The following is a 19,970-nucleotide window of genomic DNA, read 5'->3' as shown; positions in this document are numbered from 1 at the left end:
GGCTGAGATTCAATCTAACGCAGACTCAGTCTGTGTCAGATTGTTCTGACCCGCTTGTCTAATACAAGCGTCACAAATACTTAAGCTCTTTAAGAGTCTACCCATTAGGGTGAATCTTTAATACACTTTGTTTAACTTTGGCTGAGAGAAGGCTTGATTGGAATTCATTTGGCAGGACTTGGCATGTCGCTATTTTGGGGTCTTGAGCACCCCTAAGCCCCCAAACCTCAACAGTAGCAAGGAAATGGAAACAAAGTAGATGCTTATAGTTGGCTAAATAGATGGCGGTACATGAATGTAATGGAATACTGGTTAATTGTAAGAAATGATGGACATGAAATATTCAGATGAATATGCTTATATGAACCAGTGCAGAGTAAAGTAAGCAGAAGCATGAAGACAATATAAACAATGACTACCATAATATAAATGAAGCAAAACCACCACTACCACAATAACAATTGATCACTGTAATTAAATTAACTAAATTTGTCCCTGTAGAAATAAATAAGAAAATACACCTCTGATGATTAAAAAGATGTGGGGCTGTGCATATGAAACTCTGCACCTACTACCAGACTAAGTTCATAGGTTGGTTAGTTTTGCTGAACTGCTCTTCTTTTTTTCTTTTTGTGATATTGTAAGGGTGTGTCACTTTCAAACCTTGGGAGATCTGTAGGATGTAAGGGGCGGGTTAAGAAGCATTTTTTTAAGGGGCGGCCAGGTAGCACAACCAGTAAGAGCACCGGCCCCAGTGTCAGGATGACCTGGGGATCAAATCTGGGCTCAGACACTCAGCACCACATGCAGAAATAACTACCCATGTAACCTTAAGCAAGTTACTTAACCCTGATTGCTTTAAAAAAAAAAAGAAGCATTTACTATATGCCAGGCACTGTACTAACTACTGGGAATATGAGAAAGGGAAAAAAAAGTTCCTGAAGCTCAAGGAGCTCACAATCTAAAGATGGAGAAAACATATAAACAACTATGTATAAATGAAATATGGAGACAATGAGATTTATGGGGATTACTGCATTCAAATGCATTTTCACATTTTCATATATAAGTGGATCATGGTTGTAGAGATGACCACTTGGTCATAGTTTGGACCCAGATTGGCTTAAAGTGAATGTAAATAGCATTTGTTTCTGTTTTGGCCAGAAACCCTGAAGGGCTTCCCCTGAGTTTGTTTGTTTTTTTTTGACTAAGTAAAAAAGAAGTCATTCTCTACCTCATTTCTTACCTAGCCTTAATCACCAAAAGGGTGTGACCTCAGTCAAACTGAGACCTGTTAAAGACCTTAGGTTAAAAATATCTATATCTGGCCACTGGACCCAGATGGCTCTGGAGGAGAAAATGAGGCTGGTGACTTTGCACAGCCCTGCCTCACTTAAATCAAATTCATTTGCATATCATGGCATCCACTTCCTGATGTTGTGGTCTTCTTCTAGAACTAAGGACAAACCACAACAACAACAAACAACAAGACCCTGTGCTTCACCCTGATAGTTCACCTTGAGACTCTGTACCAAGGGTTGTGATTGCTTTGGCTGCATTGTGCGCTCTACATTTGTAAAGCCTCACTAAAGCAAGCATTCACATGGTGGTCAAAAGAAGCGGTACAAGGACACTCAAGATCTCTCTTAAGAACTTTGGAATTGATTGTGGGACATGGGAGACACTGGCACAGGACCGCCAGCATGGCATGCCCACAGCAGAGAAAGTGCTGTGCTCTATAAGCAAAGCAGAATTGAAATAGCTCAAAAGAAATGCAGAATGCACAAGTTTCGAATATCCACATCAAATGTTCACACAGACTATTTGTGCCCAACTTGTGGTAGAGCATTCCAAGCTTGTATTGGTCTGATGAGTCAGTTGGACAAAACAAAACTTGACATAGCAATTTCATTTTGGTTCTCTTCAAGAATGAAGGACACCAACCAACCAACCAACCAGCACTCTCAGGGGTATGGTGGATATTTACCATAGATGGAACTCTGGATTGTGGGCCAAGGAAATTGAAAGGATGCTTTTTTAGCTACTGTTTTTGTTGTTAGTTGAGCAAATGACTTTGATAATCCCTAACTGAATATACCAGATGATTCTAAATGGGAAGCATGAACTTCATGATTCATGAGCTATAGTTTTAAGTAGCTACCCATAGTGTTACCCTTAGAATATGAATTTAGACAATTCCTTGGGGACTCAACATGGTAGTACAAGTGTAGGTTGAGAGAGGCAATTTCAAGATGGGATTATATCATAAAGAATAGCTCTCTGGGGCAGCCAGGTAGCACAGCAAGTAAGAGCACCGGCCCCAAAGTTGGGATGACCTGGGATCGAATCTGAGCTCAGACACTTAGCACCCACCCAGAAATAACTGGCCATGTAACCTTGAGCAAGTTACTTAACCCCAATTGCTTTAAAAAAAAAAAAAGAATAGCTCTCTGGGTAGGGAAGTAAAAAGAAGATATATTTGGAAATAAAAATGATGCAAAAACAAAAGTTATCAAAATTTAAAAAACAAACAAACAATTAGAACTCTCAACAGTAAAATAAGCTGCCTCAGGAAGTAGTTCTCCATGACTGGATATCTATAGGCAGAAACTAGATTACTGCTTGTTGAAGTAAGGTAAATAGGTGAGGGTGGGGTCAGATGAGCTCTGATTTCATGCTGTTCATCTGGATGATGGCTACAGAAGCTAGGCTAGGAGCTGGGCTGATGGCCTGAGGGAAAGCAGGTTTGCTGCTATTCCTGGGGCTTTTGAGTACAGGGTTCTGGACTTTCTCTGTTAGAATCTGAGGGAAGGTAATAGTTAAAGCGGTGGCAGTAAAACCTGCCTTTATATGCCACTTTTCATCTCTCCCTCAGATCTCCTTGCTGCTTTTGCTAGGTTAGTCTGACAGACCCACAGGTTGTAGTTGGTATTGGTGGTGGTGGAAATGGTGGGCTCCTTCTCCACAGGGGTCAGTTCTTTGGAGGATGTCTGTGGGGGTACGCTGGAATCAGGACTAGTAGTTGGGAGTGATGGTAATGTACTGTTATTGCTGGGGTTCTTGGTCTCACCTGAAAAGTAAATGAAACAGATATTCCTTCTACCACAGAGATTATGATATGGATGAGGAACCAGCAGAGGACACTAAGAAGGTGAAGTCATACAGGTAGGAGGAAAACCAGAGAGATTAATATCATGGAAAACCTAAAAAGAAAGAGTATTCAAGAAGAAAGTACAGTGCCAAATGCAACAGAAATCAAGAAGGATGAGGACTGAGAACAGACCATAAGATTGGGCAAGTAAGAGATTACTGCAAACTCTGGAGATCATTCCATGATTTCTTGAGAGTCCAGAGAATTCTGTCTTTCGTTGAGAATGTTTCTTTTTTTTGTGTTATAATGGTAGTTTAAAGTGCTTTAATTTCTCTCTGAAGTGTTTCTCATTCTTCCTTCTGTTTGCTAGTTTATCTGCTTATTTGAGATTTTTATTAAGGCTTAGCTTTCTCTGGCTCTTTTGGTCTTTCATAGCATTTTTCTCTTACATTCTCCTTTACTTGCCTCTGGATTCTACCTTTACTTTTTGATCCTCTGACAAAAGAATTTCTGGCTCTGGCTTCTTGCTGCCATTGTACTAAGAAAAACACTGTCCCAGTCTCTATATTAAATTTCCAGATATTATTGCTGGAAACTAGAAGGTCATACCATACTGCCTGCTGAAGTTTGTGAAGATCAAGGCTGGGATACAGGACTTTAGCTTAATTTTGACTAGCTAGTTCTCTGACTTTCCTGATGTAGAAATTCGTATCTTCCCCTTCAGTTACTTGCTTCCAGATATTTATATCCTTATCTTCCCCTCCTGCCTTTGGTAAAACTCCATTATTTCCATGCTGCTCTTGTATTCACATTCTAAATAAGATTGCCGAAACTGATATCTGGGCTCAATGACTTTTGTATGCACTCTTAAGTGTAATAAAAACTATGGTACTATCTCTGCAGCATTGATTTAGTGACTGACAACAATAATCAATGAGTCCTGGATATTTTTATCTCAATCCCTGCTCTTTCCGATTGTGCACAGACCTCCAAACTTGGGTTGTTGACAGCCGCAGACTCTTTATTTTACATTGGTGTTGAGATCCCAATCTGATTAATCTACAGAGAGAGAAGACTGGCCCCAACTAGTCCTTCTCTCAGTCCTGATACTCTTTCTCCTCTACCCTGTGGCTCTGAGTATTGCATACAAATTTAAAATCTTCGACCATCTCCAGTTACTTGCCCTTTCTATGGGCAGAATCAACACTTGTATATTTTGTAGTTTGGATATGGGAGCAGTTCAGGCTGAATCATTGACATTGGTGGTCCCTATAGTCAGAGTGAATCACAAATTTGGGTGCTTGAATTCACTCTGACAGATATGAAGTCAGCTAGAGTGAGGACTGAAAAATGTGAATTTGAAGTATTTAAGCTGTCTAGTGTTTTTAAGGTTTTGGCCTTGAAGAAGTGTGAAGAAAACAATTACTGCAGCATCTTGCTGGTCACCTATCTACCACTGAAGCCCTATCCATACATTTCCGCATCATTCCCATCATACAAACACTGTGAGGTCTTATCTATTTTCTCCCATTAATTCTCCACAGACAGTCAACCTAATGTGTCAGTAGCTATTGACTTAGAGCAAAAACCAAAATTAATACTAAATCAGGGTACAGAAAAAAAAATGAAACATGGAATAAAATTGAGATAACTCTAACCCGACCAATTTATGCTGCTGATGACAAAAAAACAAGAAATGGACAAAATAACAGGCATGTACAAAGGTTATTGCTATTTCTTAAAGAAGTATAATCAATATAAATCAGTTGCCTTAGTGAGGAAATCAAAAGAGCCTAGAAACCTCCTTAGTTAGATAACCCTTGATCTCCTAAGTGGCAACTCAGTAGGAGTAACACTTGGAAGGGTTGTTAAAAGTTCTTTTTAAGTGACAATTAAGTCATATGCTTCAATATTTCAATAGATACGTGATTTATTGATGTGGATATTCTCTCTAATGGCAACATATCCATGCCTTTTAATCTTTTGCAACTCTTTTCAATATTTTCTTATAATTTCCTCAAGAGGGATGAACATCTTAGAGGGCTTCCTCTAGATATTTTGATATTATGGGGATATTGGTGCAACACTCACACTGTTCATCTGTTGCACTTTGCTTTCAATATATGGCAAATCCACCTACTTTCCTAAATGTTCATTTCCTAGAGGCTGCACAGAACTTTGGAAAGAGTACTGGCTTTGGGGTAAGAGGAATATGGGTTTATATTACTCATCTGATGCATCTGTGTGACACTTGGCCTCTTTGGGTCTTAGTTTCCTCACTGGTAAAATGAAGGGATTGAATTAGAGGATTTCTGAGATCTCTTCCAGCTGTAGATTTATAATCTTATGATCTTTGTAATTTCTTATGAGTGAATCATTGTTGACAATATTCTGTAGCTAACTTATTCTTTCACCTCTCGACTACCCTTTGGGTCACCTGAAATTCTGCTTCTTTAGAGACTGTGCTCTTTTATAACTTGTAGCCATATAGCCTCACTCACAGAATAATGATGTTAAAAAATATTGGGAGGTTTTTGTTTGTTTCTTGAGACAGGAGTCCATGACATTATTTTATTAAGTAAGTTTGATCAGTTTTATTGATAAATCTAGTCCAGTTTTTTATTACTTGTAATATCCCTTCAAACCACTTGGTGTCACCTTTTAACTACTGTTCTCAATTTGTTAGCTTCATTCTCACTTCATGTGGGAAAAAAACCTAACTGGTCATGTGTCCTTTTAGGCATGAATGGGAGACCTTCTAAGTAAAAACTTTCTTTCCAATGCTGTATTCTGCACAGACAGAATGTTGCCTTGTTAAAAGTAAGACTATTCTATAATAATAGTTGACATTTATATAGGACTTGTAAGGTTTGCAAAGTATTTTACATATAGTATCTCATTTGAGTCTCATGTAACTCTTGTGAGGTAGGTGCTGTTTTTAAGATGAGGAAACTGAAGTTCTGCGAGGTTGCCCAGAATTACACTAGGCATGCCACTGTGGTAAATGAGGAGGTTGGGGAGCTGAGTCCAAATGAATCAATGCTACATCCTTATGAAATACATCCTTTTCAAGCTCTTACTAAGTAAGCCTCCTTTTGTTAAATGTTAGATGATCTACAAGTGTCTCATTTCATTCTAGTCTGGAGTCAAAGTCAAGCCTGGTTCAGAACAGAGGTGTACATGGCAACTCACACCCAGTGTCATCACCCTGGCTGCTGCCCTGGCCAACAGGCCTTTCCAGTCTCTCTATAGTTTTAACTCTCACATGTATGCATGTACACATGTATATGTGTGTCACACACATATGTGACACATATGTGTATGTATATGTACATATATGTGTTGTTTCCCTGAATAACAATGTGAACTCTCCGAAAGCAGGTACTCTTACTTTTTCTATTTGTATCACCAGCAATTAGCATAGCACTTGGCACATAATAAGTAACAATAAATGTTTTCCCATTTTATTCTTATTCACCATGGGCTATTGAAAAAAGAATCAAATACATGCTTAGGGTCTATGGTTTGAGAAGCAGGAGGCAGAGGGGGTTGGTTCATCTACTGATCTGCCAGTGACAGGTGATACAATAAGCTTAAAATGATTTATATGTTTTGAAACATGAAACCCCAAGATGGTTCCCCTTTGGGATTTAATAAAGGCCGAATGAAGAAGTAACCAAGATAAAGACAGAAATGACTAATGGGAAGTTAGGATTGCAGGACACTGTGTGTATAGTTATATATTTAGCTTTTGGGATGAGGAAATGAATTGGAAAAGAGGAGAAAGTTCTATGTATATAGTTAGCATATATTTTAAATTATCATTTTTATATTGTACCCAGTTAGATTAAGATGTGGCATATCACTAATAATTTTGTTATATAATCCTAAATTATTCTTAGAGGATGACCTCTAATATATTGAATGGTTCCTCTATGCATGTTCTTTAGGCCAACAAATCTTTAATTGCTACAGTGCTTTCCACTGATCTCTTTAGGTCTATACCCCTTTCTTACAGAATATATTACTTCTTAGAATTTTGTAATTGCAAGTGCTTTAATTCTTTACTCTGAGAACATAAATTGATATTGTCTGCTAAACAATACACACATGCATATAAATTTATACATAACTGTATTAATAAATATCTTTTATCATCTTATTAATATCTTTAATTTAATTAATATCTTAATTTACTAGAAGTTCTTTCTACTCTATGGAATCTGAATTAGCATTTCACATGTAGAATCCAAAGTGAAAAAATGAAAACCATAAACATTTCTACTAGGATTTTATACCTCACTCGAGAGAGCAATCCAAAGCCATATTCCTCATACTTCCTAGGTAATTGGCATATATCCCATTAAATGTTATCTGCCTTCTAAGATATGAATGGAATTAATCCAAATTTATAAGAATAAAGACTATTCCCTATGGTCAAAGGATATGAATAGGCAGTTCTTAGAGAAAGAAATCCAAGCTATTGATAGGCATATCAAAATGTTCTAAAACACTAATAACTAGAAAAATACAAACTAAAACAGCTCTGAGGTACCAGCTTAAGACTGTAAAAGTTGACAAGAAAAAGAATTACATTCTGGAGGGGCTATGGAAAAACAGTCAAATTAAAGCAATGTTGGTAAGAACTCTGAACTGGTCTAGTCATTCCAGAAAGCAATTTAGAACAATGCCCAAAGCTATTAAAGTGTCTATATCTTCTGACCCAGTGATAGCCACTACTAGGTCTATACCCCAGAGAGGTCAAAGAAAGGGGAAAAGGACTCACACATAACAAATTACGTGTAGCAACTCTTCATGGTGGTAAAGAATTGGAAAGTGAGAAGTTATTAATCAAGTGGGGAATTGCTAAACAAGTTATATGATATGTAAATGAAGTATTGCTATTGTACTATAAGAAATGATGAAGGGGATGGTTTTAGAAAAACCTATGAAGATTTGTATGAACTGATACAAAATTAAATGAGCTAAAATCAGAACAAATTATGCAACATACTGTAAAGATAAACAACTTTGAAAGCCTTAGGAACTCTTATGAACACAATGCAACCCATTCCAGAGAATTCAAAATGAAATATGCTATTCACCTCCAGATAGAGGTGATGGCCTCAGAGTGCAAACTGAAGTTTGGGGTTTTTTTAATGTAACTAACATAGGAATTTGTTTTGTTTGACTATATATGTTTGAAGGAGTTTTTTTTTCTTGCTTTCTTAGTGGGTGAGGGAGGAGTAGGCAGAAGGGAATAAATTCAGAAAGTAAATACAAATTGAATTTTTAAAAAGTACTAATTACACTTTACTTTTTTCTTCTACTCCTTAAACTAGCCAAAGTCTTTTATAACCTCATAAAATGTCCATCTTGGCACCACTGTCAACTTTGAGTAAATCAGGGAAACTTCCACTTTCATACTATCATCCCTATCAACCAATCACTTCACTCAAAGATCCCAACATCGATTTGGAAGCAGAAGTAGCAGATAACACCCATGCTCCCTAGAACAATACTGGAAATCCCCCAAAGGAGGCAGCACTTTTAGCATACATCAGAGATTGGACCATTCCTACTCAAAATAAATGCTGGGAAACCATCCCATTCTCATCTCTAGCCCTCCTCAGACCTCAGTTGGCTGTATAGAATATCCTTTGAACCTGTAAGTCTTGTGTGTGGGTTTCCTCTTTCTGATTGTAGTGAAGATTCAGGGTTACCATATAACCATTCATATGGAAAGGCATCCACCACCAAATGAAAGAACTGGAATTGGTAGAAGAAACTAATTGTCTCCTACTCATATTTAGATTCCTCAAACTTGAAGAGCCCTCATTTCAACTGCTTTCAATTAGTGGCCCTGATTTAGTAGAGATCTACGGAAAACATGGATAAGTATCACTCTTGAGAAGGAATGGTTAAGTTGTAATTTATACCAATTAAGGGAAACTAGTCATTCTGAAAGACTTTATCAACCTTGGTACTCACATCTCATCAGTACTTTCTGACCCTCTCTTTGGAGGGTGAAGCAAAGACCTTTCCAAAACCTTCATTTAAGGGAGGTGCTAAGGTCAGTCATCTCTTCATTTCCCACCTGACTGCATTCCTTTGCACTTTTCCAAAGTGGGTTGTTACGTTCCCACCCCCCTTTTTTTCCCCTTACTTTTCAGCTTCTTTTTGTGTGCTTCTTTCCTCATTAGGTTGTAAGTTCCTTGAGGACAGTAACTGCATTTTTTTTGGGTGGGGAATCTGCATCCTCAGGACTTAGAATAGTGTCTGGCACATGTCAGGTGCTTAATGATTAGTGACACTGTGGATGAGCTCACCAATTCATCAACATAAGGAATCACAAATGATATAGCATGTATATTATCCATTTTCACACCTTTAAGGTTTAAGAGGTCTATACCCTCAGTGTATAGGAGATATGTTGGGCACAATAAGCATCATCATCTGCAGGTTATATCCCAGGGTATCCCTGAGGCACTGGATAGCTTCAGAAGTTTCGTGAAGGGGAGAAGGCACAAAAAGGGAACAAGTTTCTTTGGCTCATAGTAGATTGATTGGGAAGAAGTGAGTAGAGGAGCAATCGATAACCACTGGCGTCAGAACTACTAGTATTTACTGAAAAGACTGGACCTCTCAATCTGTAGCAAACTGTATGTTCCATTCCCCCCCCACCAATTCCTGACCAGTAAGTGACTTTTTCTGGGAATCTCTTAGGCTTTTGGACTTGAGGGGATTATATATGTGTTACTATTAGGATAAGTCCCTTACCTGCATCATTTCCATCTCAGTAAGAGGAATAATTAATATGTTAAAAGTCTAGGACTTTTTAAGGGAGTTCATTTCTTTAAGGAACCAGATTCTTAGCAGGAGGTAGGAACTGCTGAGAACCATTTGCTGTCACTTTCCATACTTCTGTATGTTAATACTAAAAGACAGTGTGGTGTAATGATAGAGTTGATCTTGAAGCCAGAAAAACCTGGGCTTTAATCCTGCCTCTGACCCATTTTGACTGCATGAACTTAGGCAAGTCACTGAACCTTCACTGCTCTAGGAAGCTCCCTAAGACTTTCAGTTACAGACAAGGGGCCAACCTGCATTAGTAGCAGGAGTTCATTCAGGAGTTCCCTAAACCAAAGAAATAATAGGTCTGGTTCCTAACCCTATGTTAAGACTATGTCTTATTGAAAAACTGTAAGACAGAAATATATTACTTTCTAATTGCACCTTTCTTTGACACAAAAGAAGCTAGACAAGAAAACCTGTATGCCTTAATGTAGGATTTAAGTTGTCATATCAAATTTAGTAATAAACAAACAAATGAATAAATAAAGTAAATGAGTGAATGAATAAATAACAAAAACAAAAAAAACTTAAAAGACTGTAACAAAGTAATTGAGGTAGGGGGAAAAATTTAACAACAATTAAATGCTAAACCAGAAAGAACTTTTCTTCCACTCCATAGTCTTCTTGATTTAAGACTTACATTTTTTCCAGTTTTTAGAACCAATTTTTCAGCATTTATATGATCTAAAAAATTAGGATGAGGTTTTCTCCTACGATAATCCTCTTCACTAAAGGGAATTTCAAGGTCGTCCTGTGAAACAAAAATTTTGTTTTTTAATAATAATAAATGTTTTTTGTTTTTTTCTAATGTATATTAGAACCACTTACATTTTCTGTGCCAAATATTTATAGTTCCATTTAGTGCCTTATAGTTTATAAACTGTTTTTATTGAAACAACCTGGAAAATAATATTATAATTCCCATTTTAAATGACTCACCTAAGGTCACACAGCCATTAAAGTAACAAAACTGTGATATAAACTTACTTTCTGAATTATTCTAAGTCTAAAGTCTGTTCCCTTAAATACAACTATTCTAACCTAATTAATCACTCTATGGCACTATTAAGCCCACACAAAGCTTTAAAATCTATTGTTCATGGGATGACTAGGTGACGAATGAATAGAGCACCAGCTCTGTAGTCAGGAGGACCTGAGTTCAAATGTAACCTCAGACACTTAACACTTACTAGCTGTGTGACCTTGGGCAAGTTATTTAATCCCAATTACCCTGCCTTCTCCCCTCAAAAGAAAAAAAAGCAAAAAATAATCTATTGTTTACTTTAAAATTCTTAAAATATATATATATATATATATTGTTTTTTCTTTTTTGGAGAGGGGAAGGCAAGGCAATTGTGGTTAAGTGACTTGCCCAAGGTCCCACAGCTAGTAAGTGTTAAGTGTCTGTGACCTAATTTGAACTCAGGTCCTCCTGACTCCAGGGCTGGCGATCTATGCACTGTGCCACCTATCCATCCCTCTTATTTTCCTAAAAAATGATCTAGTCATGTTTTTTATTTTGTATAAAATTTACATTTTTGTACATGCATTTTATTATATGCAATATATAATCAAACACATTTATATTAAAGCTTATATAAAATATTCTGTTTAACATTTATATATTTGTATTTAATATAAATATTTATTATTTATATTTTAATACAATTCCAAAATGGCAAAATTAAATTCTTTTATTCTCAATACAAACTTGCAGGGCCAGTGTTAGAAGAATATGCTAACTTTTCTTACCCTGTCTCTTCTAAGTCATAGTTCATGGTAATGAACTGAATTTAAAGATTTTATGATAAAAGCATTTAATACAGCTACTCAGTGGGAGGATCAACTAAAAAAAGAGGTTTGGTATATGTTCTAAGCTCCCCTCCTTTCTTCAGTTCTTTATTTATCTGTTACTTGGCCCCTGTTACAAGGTGCTTAACCTTTGGTTTATATGTAAATCCCTAAATTAGGAGGTAAAATTCCTTCTCCACCATTCGTTATCTCCCTTACATATTAGTCTCATCTCTACTTATTATTTGATCAGGCTCAGTCCCCCTTAGTGTGACTTCAAGGTCAAATTCTTTTGGAAATGTGGGATTTTCAAATAATCAGGAAGGTTGGTCCTTAAAATTAGTGTGGTGCAGTGCACAGAGCACTGGATCTGGAGTCAGAGGAGTTGGGTTTGAATTCTAACTCTGCCAATGACTTTAAATCTTGAGAAAAGTCACTTCACTTTCCCAGATCTCAGTATCCTCATCTATAAAATGGGGGGCTGATGATCTTTAGGATCTTTTCCATTCTAAATCTATAACCCTATGTCTAAATTTGTGAACAGATAGCTCTCAAACAATCAAGGTATGCCACTTTATCACCTTATTGTCTTTGACATACCTCCCACGAATCAAAATAAACATTTAATAAGCACTTACTATGTGTCAGATATTGTGTCAGTGGCAATAAAAAATGAGGCAAAAGATAGTTGCGGCCCTCAAGATGATTAACATCTAACATGGGAGACAACAAAGCAAACTATATTCAGGACAAATAGGAAATAATTAAGAGAGGGCAGGCACTAGAATTAAGAAGAGTTGGAAAAGACTTCCTGTAAAAGATGGGGCTTTAGTGGGACTTAAAGGAAGCCAGGGAAGTGAGTAGGTGGAGATTAAGAGGGAGAGTGTTCCAGGCATGAGGGGACATCCCGAGAAAATGCCTGGAGGCAAGAGATGGGGTATCTAGTAAAGTGTTAGCACAGTGTTAGTTAGATAGAATGGCAAAGAGGCCCGAGTCACTGGATCAAATGTATCCATTTGACAGCAAGGAGGTGAGTACAGAAGAAGACTGGAAAAGGTAGGAGGAAACTAGGTTATGAAGGCCTTTGAATATCAACAAAGGATTTTGTATTCGATCCTAGAGGTAACCAGGAGCAGCCACTGGAGGTTATTGAGGGGTGGGTAGGTGGTTCACATGGTTAGACCTATGCTTTAGGAAAACCATTCTGTAGCTGAATGGAGAAGGGATTGGAGTGGGGAGAGACCTGAAGCAGGCAGAGTCAAGCTATTGCAATAGTCTAGGTGTAAGGTTCTTTACCTAGAGTGGTAACAGTGTTAGAGTAGAGAAGGAGGCATATTTGAGAGACTTTACGTGATGATGAAATCAACAGGCCTTGGCAACAGATTGAATATTGGAAGTGAGAGATAATGAGGAGCTGAGGATGACACTGAGGTTGTCAAGCGTGAGGGACTGGGAGCATGGTGTTGCCCTCTACAGTAATAGTTAAGGTCGGGGAGAAGGTTGAGAAGGAAAGATAGAGTTCAGTTTTGGATGTTTAGTTTCAGATGTCTACTGGACATCCAGTTTGAGATGTCTGAAAGGCATTTGGGGATATAAGACTGGAGGTCAGCAGAGAAGTTGGTGCAGGACAGGTAGATCTGACAATCATCAGCATAGAGATGGTAATTAAATCCATGGGAACTGATAAGATCACCAAATGAAGAAGTATAGAGGGATACAAGGAACCAGGGCAGAATCGTGAGGTTTACCTATGGTTAGAGGGTGAAATCTGGATGAGGAACCAGCAAAGGAGACTGAGAAGGAGTGGTCAGATAGGTAGGAGGAGAACCAGGAGATAATGGTGTCCTGAAAACCTAGAGAGAAGGGGTATCAAGAAGAAGAAGGTGATCAAGTGTCAATGGCTATAGAGAGGTCAAGGAGAATCAGGATTGAGAAAAGGCCATTGGATTTGTCAATGAAGAGATCATTAGCAACTTTGGAGATAGCAGTTTCAGTAAAATGGTCAGAAGCTGGACTGCAAAGGATTAAGAAAAGAGTGAGAGGAAAGGAAGTGGAGTCACTTAATGTAGATGGCCTTTTCAAAGAGTTCAGCCAAAACTGACAGAAGAGATACAGGATGATAGTGGGGAGGGAAAGATCAAATGAATTTTTTGAGGATGAGGGCGATATGGACATATCTGTAAGCAGTAGGGAAGGAGCCAATATAAAGAGAGAGAGAAAAAAATAGAGGGGGGATGACAGAGGAGGCAATCTGTTGAGGGAGATAGGATGCAATAGTATTGTTTGAGCAGGTAGAGGGGTTAGCCCACCTCATCATGTGGAACAGGGGTGAAGAAGGAGAAAGCGACAGAGATAAGGAAGAGGGGAGAAGAAGGAACTCACAGCAAATGGCTTCCATTTTTTTTTTCTGGAAAATATGAAGGAAGAATTTCAGCTATGAGAATTGAGGGAGGGAGAGCCATCAGAGGTATGAGGGATGAAAAGTGGAAGAGCTACGGTAGGGAGTGGGACAGTGAGTTGAAGAGGGAGGTTGCTAGGATCTAGCAACAATGTCTACCAGCAATGAGGGTACCATTGAGGTTACGTAAAAAAAGTCTGCAGTGGACTTGGGTAGAATGGTTCCATGATTTTCTCTACATTTTTTGAGCAGTAGGAGTAGAAGTGGGGAATGGTGGGAATGACTGAGGCTGAGAATAAAAGGATTTCATAAAAATAAAAGGATTTCAGAATTTTTGAACATGGAGGTAGTAGACTGTGGATTATGTCAATATCAAAGGTATGATCATCTTTGTGTGTAGCTGAGGTGGCATGGAGGAATACATCATGGGAAGTGAATAGGTTGAGAAACTGAGTGGTAAGGAGTCTGAGGGAAAGTCAATATGTATGTTGAAGTCTCCTAGCATGTGGGAAGGAATTGAAGAGGAGTGGAAAGGAGGGGACTTAAATGGAGGTGTGTAGACAATAGTTACTAGGATTTTAATTGGGTGGTAGAGATGAATAACATGAACCTCAAAGGAAGAAAGGTTACTGAGAGATGGTGGTCAGGAGAGAACTTGGAAGTGGCAATAGGGAGCAAGGAGCATTACAACTCCCCATCCTCAACCAGTGAGTTGAGAGGAGTGAAGGTGCAGATAGCACTGGAAAGGATAGATAAGGAGTTATGTCGTCTGGGGGAGTCAAATTTCAGGAATAACTAGTAGATGGAAGGAGTGGGAGAAGAAAATATGTAGGATAAAGAGAAGTTTGTTGCCTACAGAACAAGAATTCTAGAAGGCACAGTGGGAGAGCACAGTGAAAATACTTCATCCCAACTCACAGAGCTGAAATTCTATTCTTTTTTTTTGTTTGTTTTTTGGAGGGCAATTGGGGTTAAGTAACTTGCCCAAAGTCACACGGCTAGTAAGTGTGTCAAGTGTCTCAGGCTGCATTTGAATTGAGGTCCTCCTGACCCCAGGGCTGATGTTCTATTTACTGAGCCACCTAGCTGCCCCTGAGATCCTATTCTTAATAGGTCTTCAGATAATTCTAATAAGTGTATTCATGATTCTAGAAAGGTATTATGTCAGCAGTTTCATAATGTTTTATATATTGGTACATATAAAAATAATTATCCCTATTTTCTAAAAATCACATGTCAATAGGAACACTTCAAAATCAAATGTGTGCTTTTTTTGGTTATGGTTTTAAAAAATAGATGTCAGAATCTGACAGCATTAGATGACAGATTAACATGGGAACCAACAAGATAGCAAGTGTAAGTATTATTATCAGCATTTTAAAGATGAGGAAATTGAGTCTCAGAGAAATAAAATGACATGCCCAAAGTCACACAGCTACTAAGTATCAGGCCTGGCACCAGACCTCAGGCTTTGTAACTCTAAGTCCAGACCTTTTTCTATTATACTATATGTACTATAATAGATATTATAAGTACTTTATACTACTATATGCTATTTTATACTATACTATTATATATAATACTATATATACTATAATAGATATTATCACTAGATAAGTGGTGTTTATCAATCAGTATTTTGCACAGCATCTTATGCAATAAATGTTTTTTTTTTTATGTATGTACTTCTCAAACCTCCTTACTTCAAATTACTGAAATGATAAACATTCAGTCAGTTCTCTGCTCTCCAGGACTGTCATATGAAGAATAGGTTAGGCTTATTTTGTTTTGCTGCATAGGGAAAGCCAGGAGCAATGAGTAGAAGTGGCATCAATTTAGGCTCAATGTGATGTCAGAAGAGACTTTTTTTCATGGTCAGAACTGCACTTAAAAAATCATTTATTTATTTGTTTTTAGTTTTCAGAAGAAAATTCTTAACTAAAGTTCTCAAAAAGTGGAATTAGGCTGCCTAGAGAGGTGGTGAGTTCCTCATGCTGGGGGCCAAAATGTCAATTATTTGCCGATTTTTCTTTGCCAGAAAGCATCCTGCTTTTGAGTAGCTTTCCATTATGTTAGCTGATACATTTGCAAGGAAATTTTAGCTGATAAATTTAAAATATTTAGCTGATAAATTTGCAAGGAGTCAGATTGTAGCAGACCTTAGATGACAGTAGAAGAGGTTGTATTTTATTTCAGAGGCAATGGAGAGCCACTTATACTTTTTCAGCAAGGGAGTGTCATGGACTGATCTGTGCATTAAAGAATTAATTTTTAGTAACTGTATAGTGAACAGATTGGAGAAGAAACAGGAAAACCAATTAGAAGATTATTATAATAGACCAACTAGGTGATGATAAGGGCCTGAAATAGGATAATAAACATGTGAGTGGAGAAAAGGGAATAGGAAGAGATTTGTGGAACTAAAGTGGACGGGATTTAGCAAATTATTGGGTTAGTGAAGTGCAGTTAGGGAGGTTGGGTAGAAGGGTAAAAGAGAGGGAAATTTTCAAGATGATTCTAATTCTACAAAAATGGGTGATGAGAGAACAACAGTACCCTCAACAGAAATGTATAGTTTTGGTCATAGGGAGAGTTAGGGGAGGAAGACAATGATTTCCCTTTCGGACGTGTTCAGTTTGAGATTCCCACAAGACATTCAAGTAGATTTCCAGAAAGCAATCAGAGATATAGGATTAGAATTTAAGAGTAAGCTTTTTGTTGTTCAGTTTTTTCAGTAATGTCTTGACTCTTTATGACCCCATCCGGGGTATTTTGGGCAGAGATATTGAAGAGGTTTTGCCATATCCTTCTCCAGTTCATTTTACAGATAAGGAAACTGGGGCAAACAGGGTGAAGTGATTTACCCAGGGTCACATAGCTAGTAAGTATCTGAGGCCAGATTAGAACTCAGAAAGATGAGTCTTCCTGACCCCAGGCCCAGTGCTCTATTCACTGAGCCATCCAGCTGCCCTTTATAGTGGATAGAAAAGTAGAAACCAGCAGAGAGGGCCAAAATTAAGATGAGAAAGAGACAGACAGAGAGGACAATAGTAAGAAATGATATTTATGTGATATTTTTATTAAAAGTTTTCAAATTACTTTTTCATTTATTATTTTGTTCAAATGTCACATTAACCATGTATTGTAGGTACTATTGATACTGTCCTTGTGTTATAGATGAAGAAATTGAAAAAATTGAAATTGAGAGAGATTGAGTGACTTTCCTATGAGAAAGCTTCTATACTATGGAATTTAAACTCAAATCTTCTTTGGATCCAAGTCTAGCACTCCATCTACTATACCCCACCAGAACTACTGAAGGTGAAAACTCTTAGAGGAGGATTCAGTATAAAGAAAAAATGAATAAATTAAAGGCTCATCTCTTCCTTACAGTCTGTAGCAAAGGAGAAGAGTATGAGAGATAACGTAAAGGGGACAAAGAAGAATACAGACTATAGCTGATGGTCTCAATTTCTTAGTTAAACAGGAAATCAGGTAATCTTCTAAAAGAGGGAGGAGTTATGGACACAGGAGGAGGTGTGCAATGCTACTTTAAGAAGCATAATAGAGATGATAATAATAATAAAAGTAGTTAAGATAGATACAGGAGGTACTGTGCTAAGCACTTACAATTATCATCTCATTTAATCCTCACAACAACTCTGGGGGCAGTTACTATTATTATCCTCATTTTATAGATGAGGAAAAAAACTGAGGCAAATTGAGGTTAAGTAACTTGTCCAACTAGTCACACAGCTACTAAGTGTCAAAGGTATATTTTAGTTTAGGGCTTCCTGACTACAGGCCTGGCACTCTATCCATTTTGCCACCTAGCACAGTCAAATGACAATGAGAGTCCAGTTGTGACTAGAACAAATGACTTTATAGCAATGGAGTTGGCACAATTCTGTAATTTCTGTTTATGCTCAGGAGTTTGAGATTAGAAATTGAGAAGTGATCTGCCTGGTAAGTGTCATCCAGGTTTGAGGAGTAGCAGACCATGAGCAGGAGGAGGTGGAGGAGAGGGAAATGTATTCAAGAGGAGAGAATAGCATGTAGATTAACTAGTTACTTATAGCATTAAGAGGAAAGTGAGGTTAGAGTTATGTGAACCAGTCTACATTGTCTTCTAGAGGAAGGAGAGGTGGAAAGGCTGATGGTCACAAGAAGAATGGAAAACCTGTTGAAGTAAGAGGTAGAGGAAGAGATAGAAGGGCAGGGAATTATGATTATAAAAGAGAATTTCAGAGCTCATTTTCATCCAGGGTACATCATTAAGTCTCAAGGTAAGATCCAAAGTGCTCTTTAGATAGTTAAGGTGGAATGAAGATGGAGATTATGAGGTTGCTGTTCAGTTGTTTCTGTTCTGTACGACTCTTCATGATCTCATTTGGGGTCTCCCTGACAAAAATACTGGAGCAGTTTGCCATTTCCTTCTAAAACTCGCTTTACTGATGAGAAGGGTCCAGGTATTTAGGGAGGCCTCACACCTCTGGTGTGAGGGCTTGCCAGATCCTTTCCAGGGCTGCTCATCCATATCTGGTGTCCACCTTTCACCCAGCTCTCCCCCATGGCTCCAAGAAGCTGTAGCATGTGCGGCAGTCATACTCTGGTAAACTGTCAGATGGGCTAAACCAGGTTGAGAGTGACTGACAGGTCTCAAACCTGTTAGGGGGACGTCTACCACTAGCATGTGAAAACTTTCCCAGGAGGATTTGGTAGATGAGAATATTTTGTTCCAATGGCCACGAAGGCAGCCGAAGCAGGTGCTGTGGATCACTTAGAGTGTGCCAGATATCAAAGACACCGAGATAATTGCCTGAATCTTGGACCATCATTTGACTTTTGTGCTGCCACCAGACTTCGATGACTCAGGTAGAGAGAATGAGGTTGACTACTCTGTGTAACTCGAGCTCACTTAAATCCAGTTCACTTGCAAATCAAGACATCAATTGTGATGTCATTGGTTTTCTTAAAAAAAAAAAGACAAGCAATAACATCAACAAATAAAAAAACTGAGGCAAACAGGGTTAAGTGACTTGCCCGAAGTCACACAGTTAATAAGTGTCTACAACTGAATTTGAACTCAGAAAGATGAATCTTCCTGACTCTAGGCCCAGCACTCTATCCACTGCACCACATAACTGCCCAAAGGTGTTATAATAATATGTTATAATAAAGCACTGGATAAAGAAATGGACTCTGAGTCAGGAAGACTTAACTTTCAGTCCTGCCTCAGACACGTAACACAGCAAGACCTATACAAGTTGCTTAAACTCTCTCAGTCTCAAATTTCCTCATCTATAAATTGGGGAGATTAATAGCATCTATTTTACAGAGTTCTTGTGAGAATAAAATGAGAATAGACATAAAGCATATTACAAACCTTAAATTGCTACATAAGTCAGCTATCATTATTATTATTCAAAGGAGATGGATGAGCTGAGAGGCTAGGGTATTGAGGGGAAATAAATGTATACAGTTAGGGTCCCAAATATGAGGGCAGGTGTTGGTGTGAAGAAGAAGCCTACATACTGAACTCATTGAGAAAGGAAGGAGGGAGGCCTGGAAGTTGGTTAATTATGGTAATAAGGATTTGGGCTGGATGATTTAGAAAGATATAGTGAATTTCAAAGGAGTAGAGGTTGCAGAGTGACAGTGGCAGAGAGAGTAGGGTAATGGCAGTGAAGATCAAGGACTATGACAAACCTTCCTGCTCTATTATATTAAGAAGAATTAGAAGAACAACCAGTATGGAAAAGCATGGCCAGAATGTGGCATTTTTTTTTGAGAAACAGTTTTTGTGAAATATAAGACAATCCTAGCTTTTACAGG

The 19,970-nt window shown here is 38.0% G+C and overlaps 1 protein-coding gene across 1 annotated transcript in view; it reads right to left on the bottom strand.

Annotated features, from left to right (window-relative positions):
- Positions 1-19,970, bottom strand: part of LOC138173869 (adenylate kinase 7-like) — a gene marked incomplete at its 5' end in the record, with an annotated part of 127,433 nt that overhangs the window by 77,070 nt on the left and 30,393 nt on the right. The window contains 2 exons of the mRNA XM_069103943.1: positions 10,587-10,697; positions 18,550-18,800. Coding sequence (XP_068960044.1) covers positions 10,587-10,697; positions 18,550-18,800 — 362 coding nt within the window. The remainder of the gene's footprint in view (positions 1-10,586; positions 10,698-18,549; positions 18,801-19,970) is intronic.

Source organism: Petaurus breviceps, unplaced genomic scaffold, assembly GCF_028583685.1.
Source record: "Petaurus breviceps papuanus isolate PSGF00001 unplaced genomic scaffold, PetGlider_PUasm1.0 66, whole genome shotgun sequence".
Classification (NCBI taxonomy): domain Eukaryota; kingdom Metazoa; phylum Chordata; class Mammalia; order Diprotodontia; family Petauridae; genus Petaurus; species Petaurus breviceps.
This window is presented reverse-complemented; position numbering and strand designations above follow the sequence as displayed.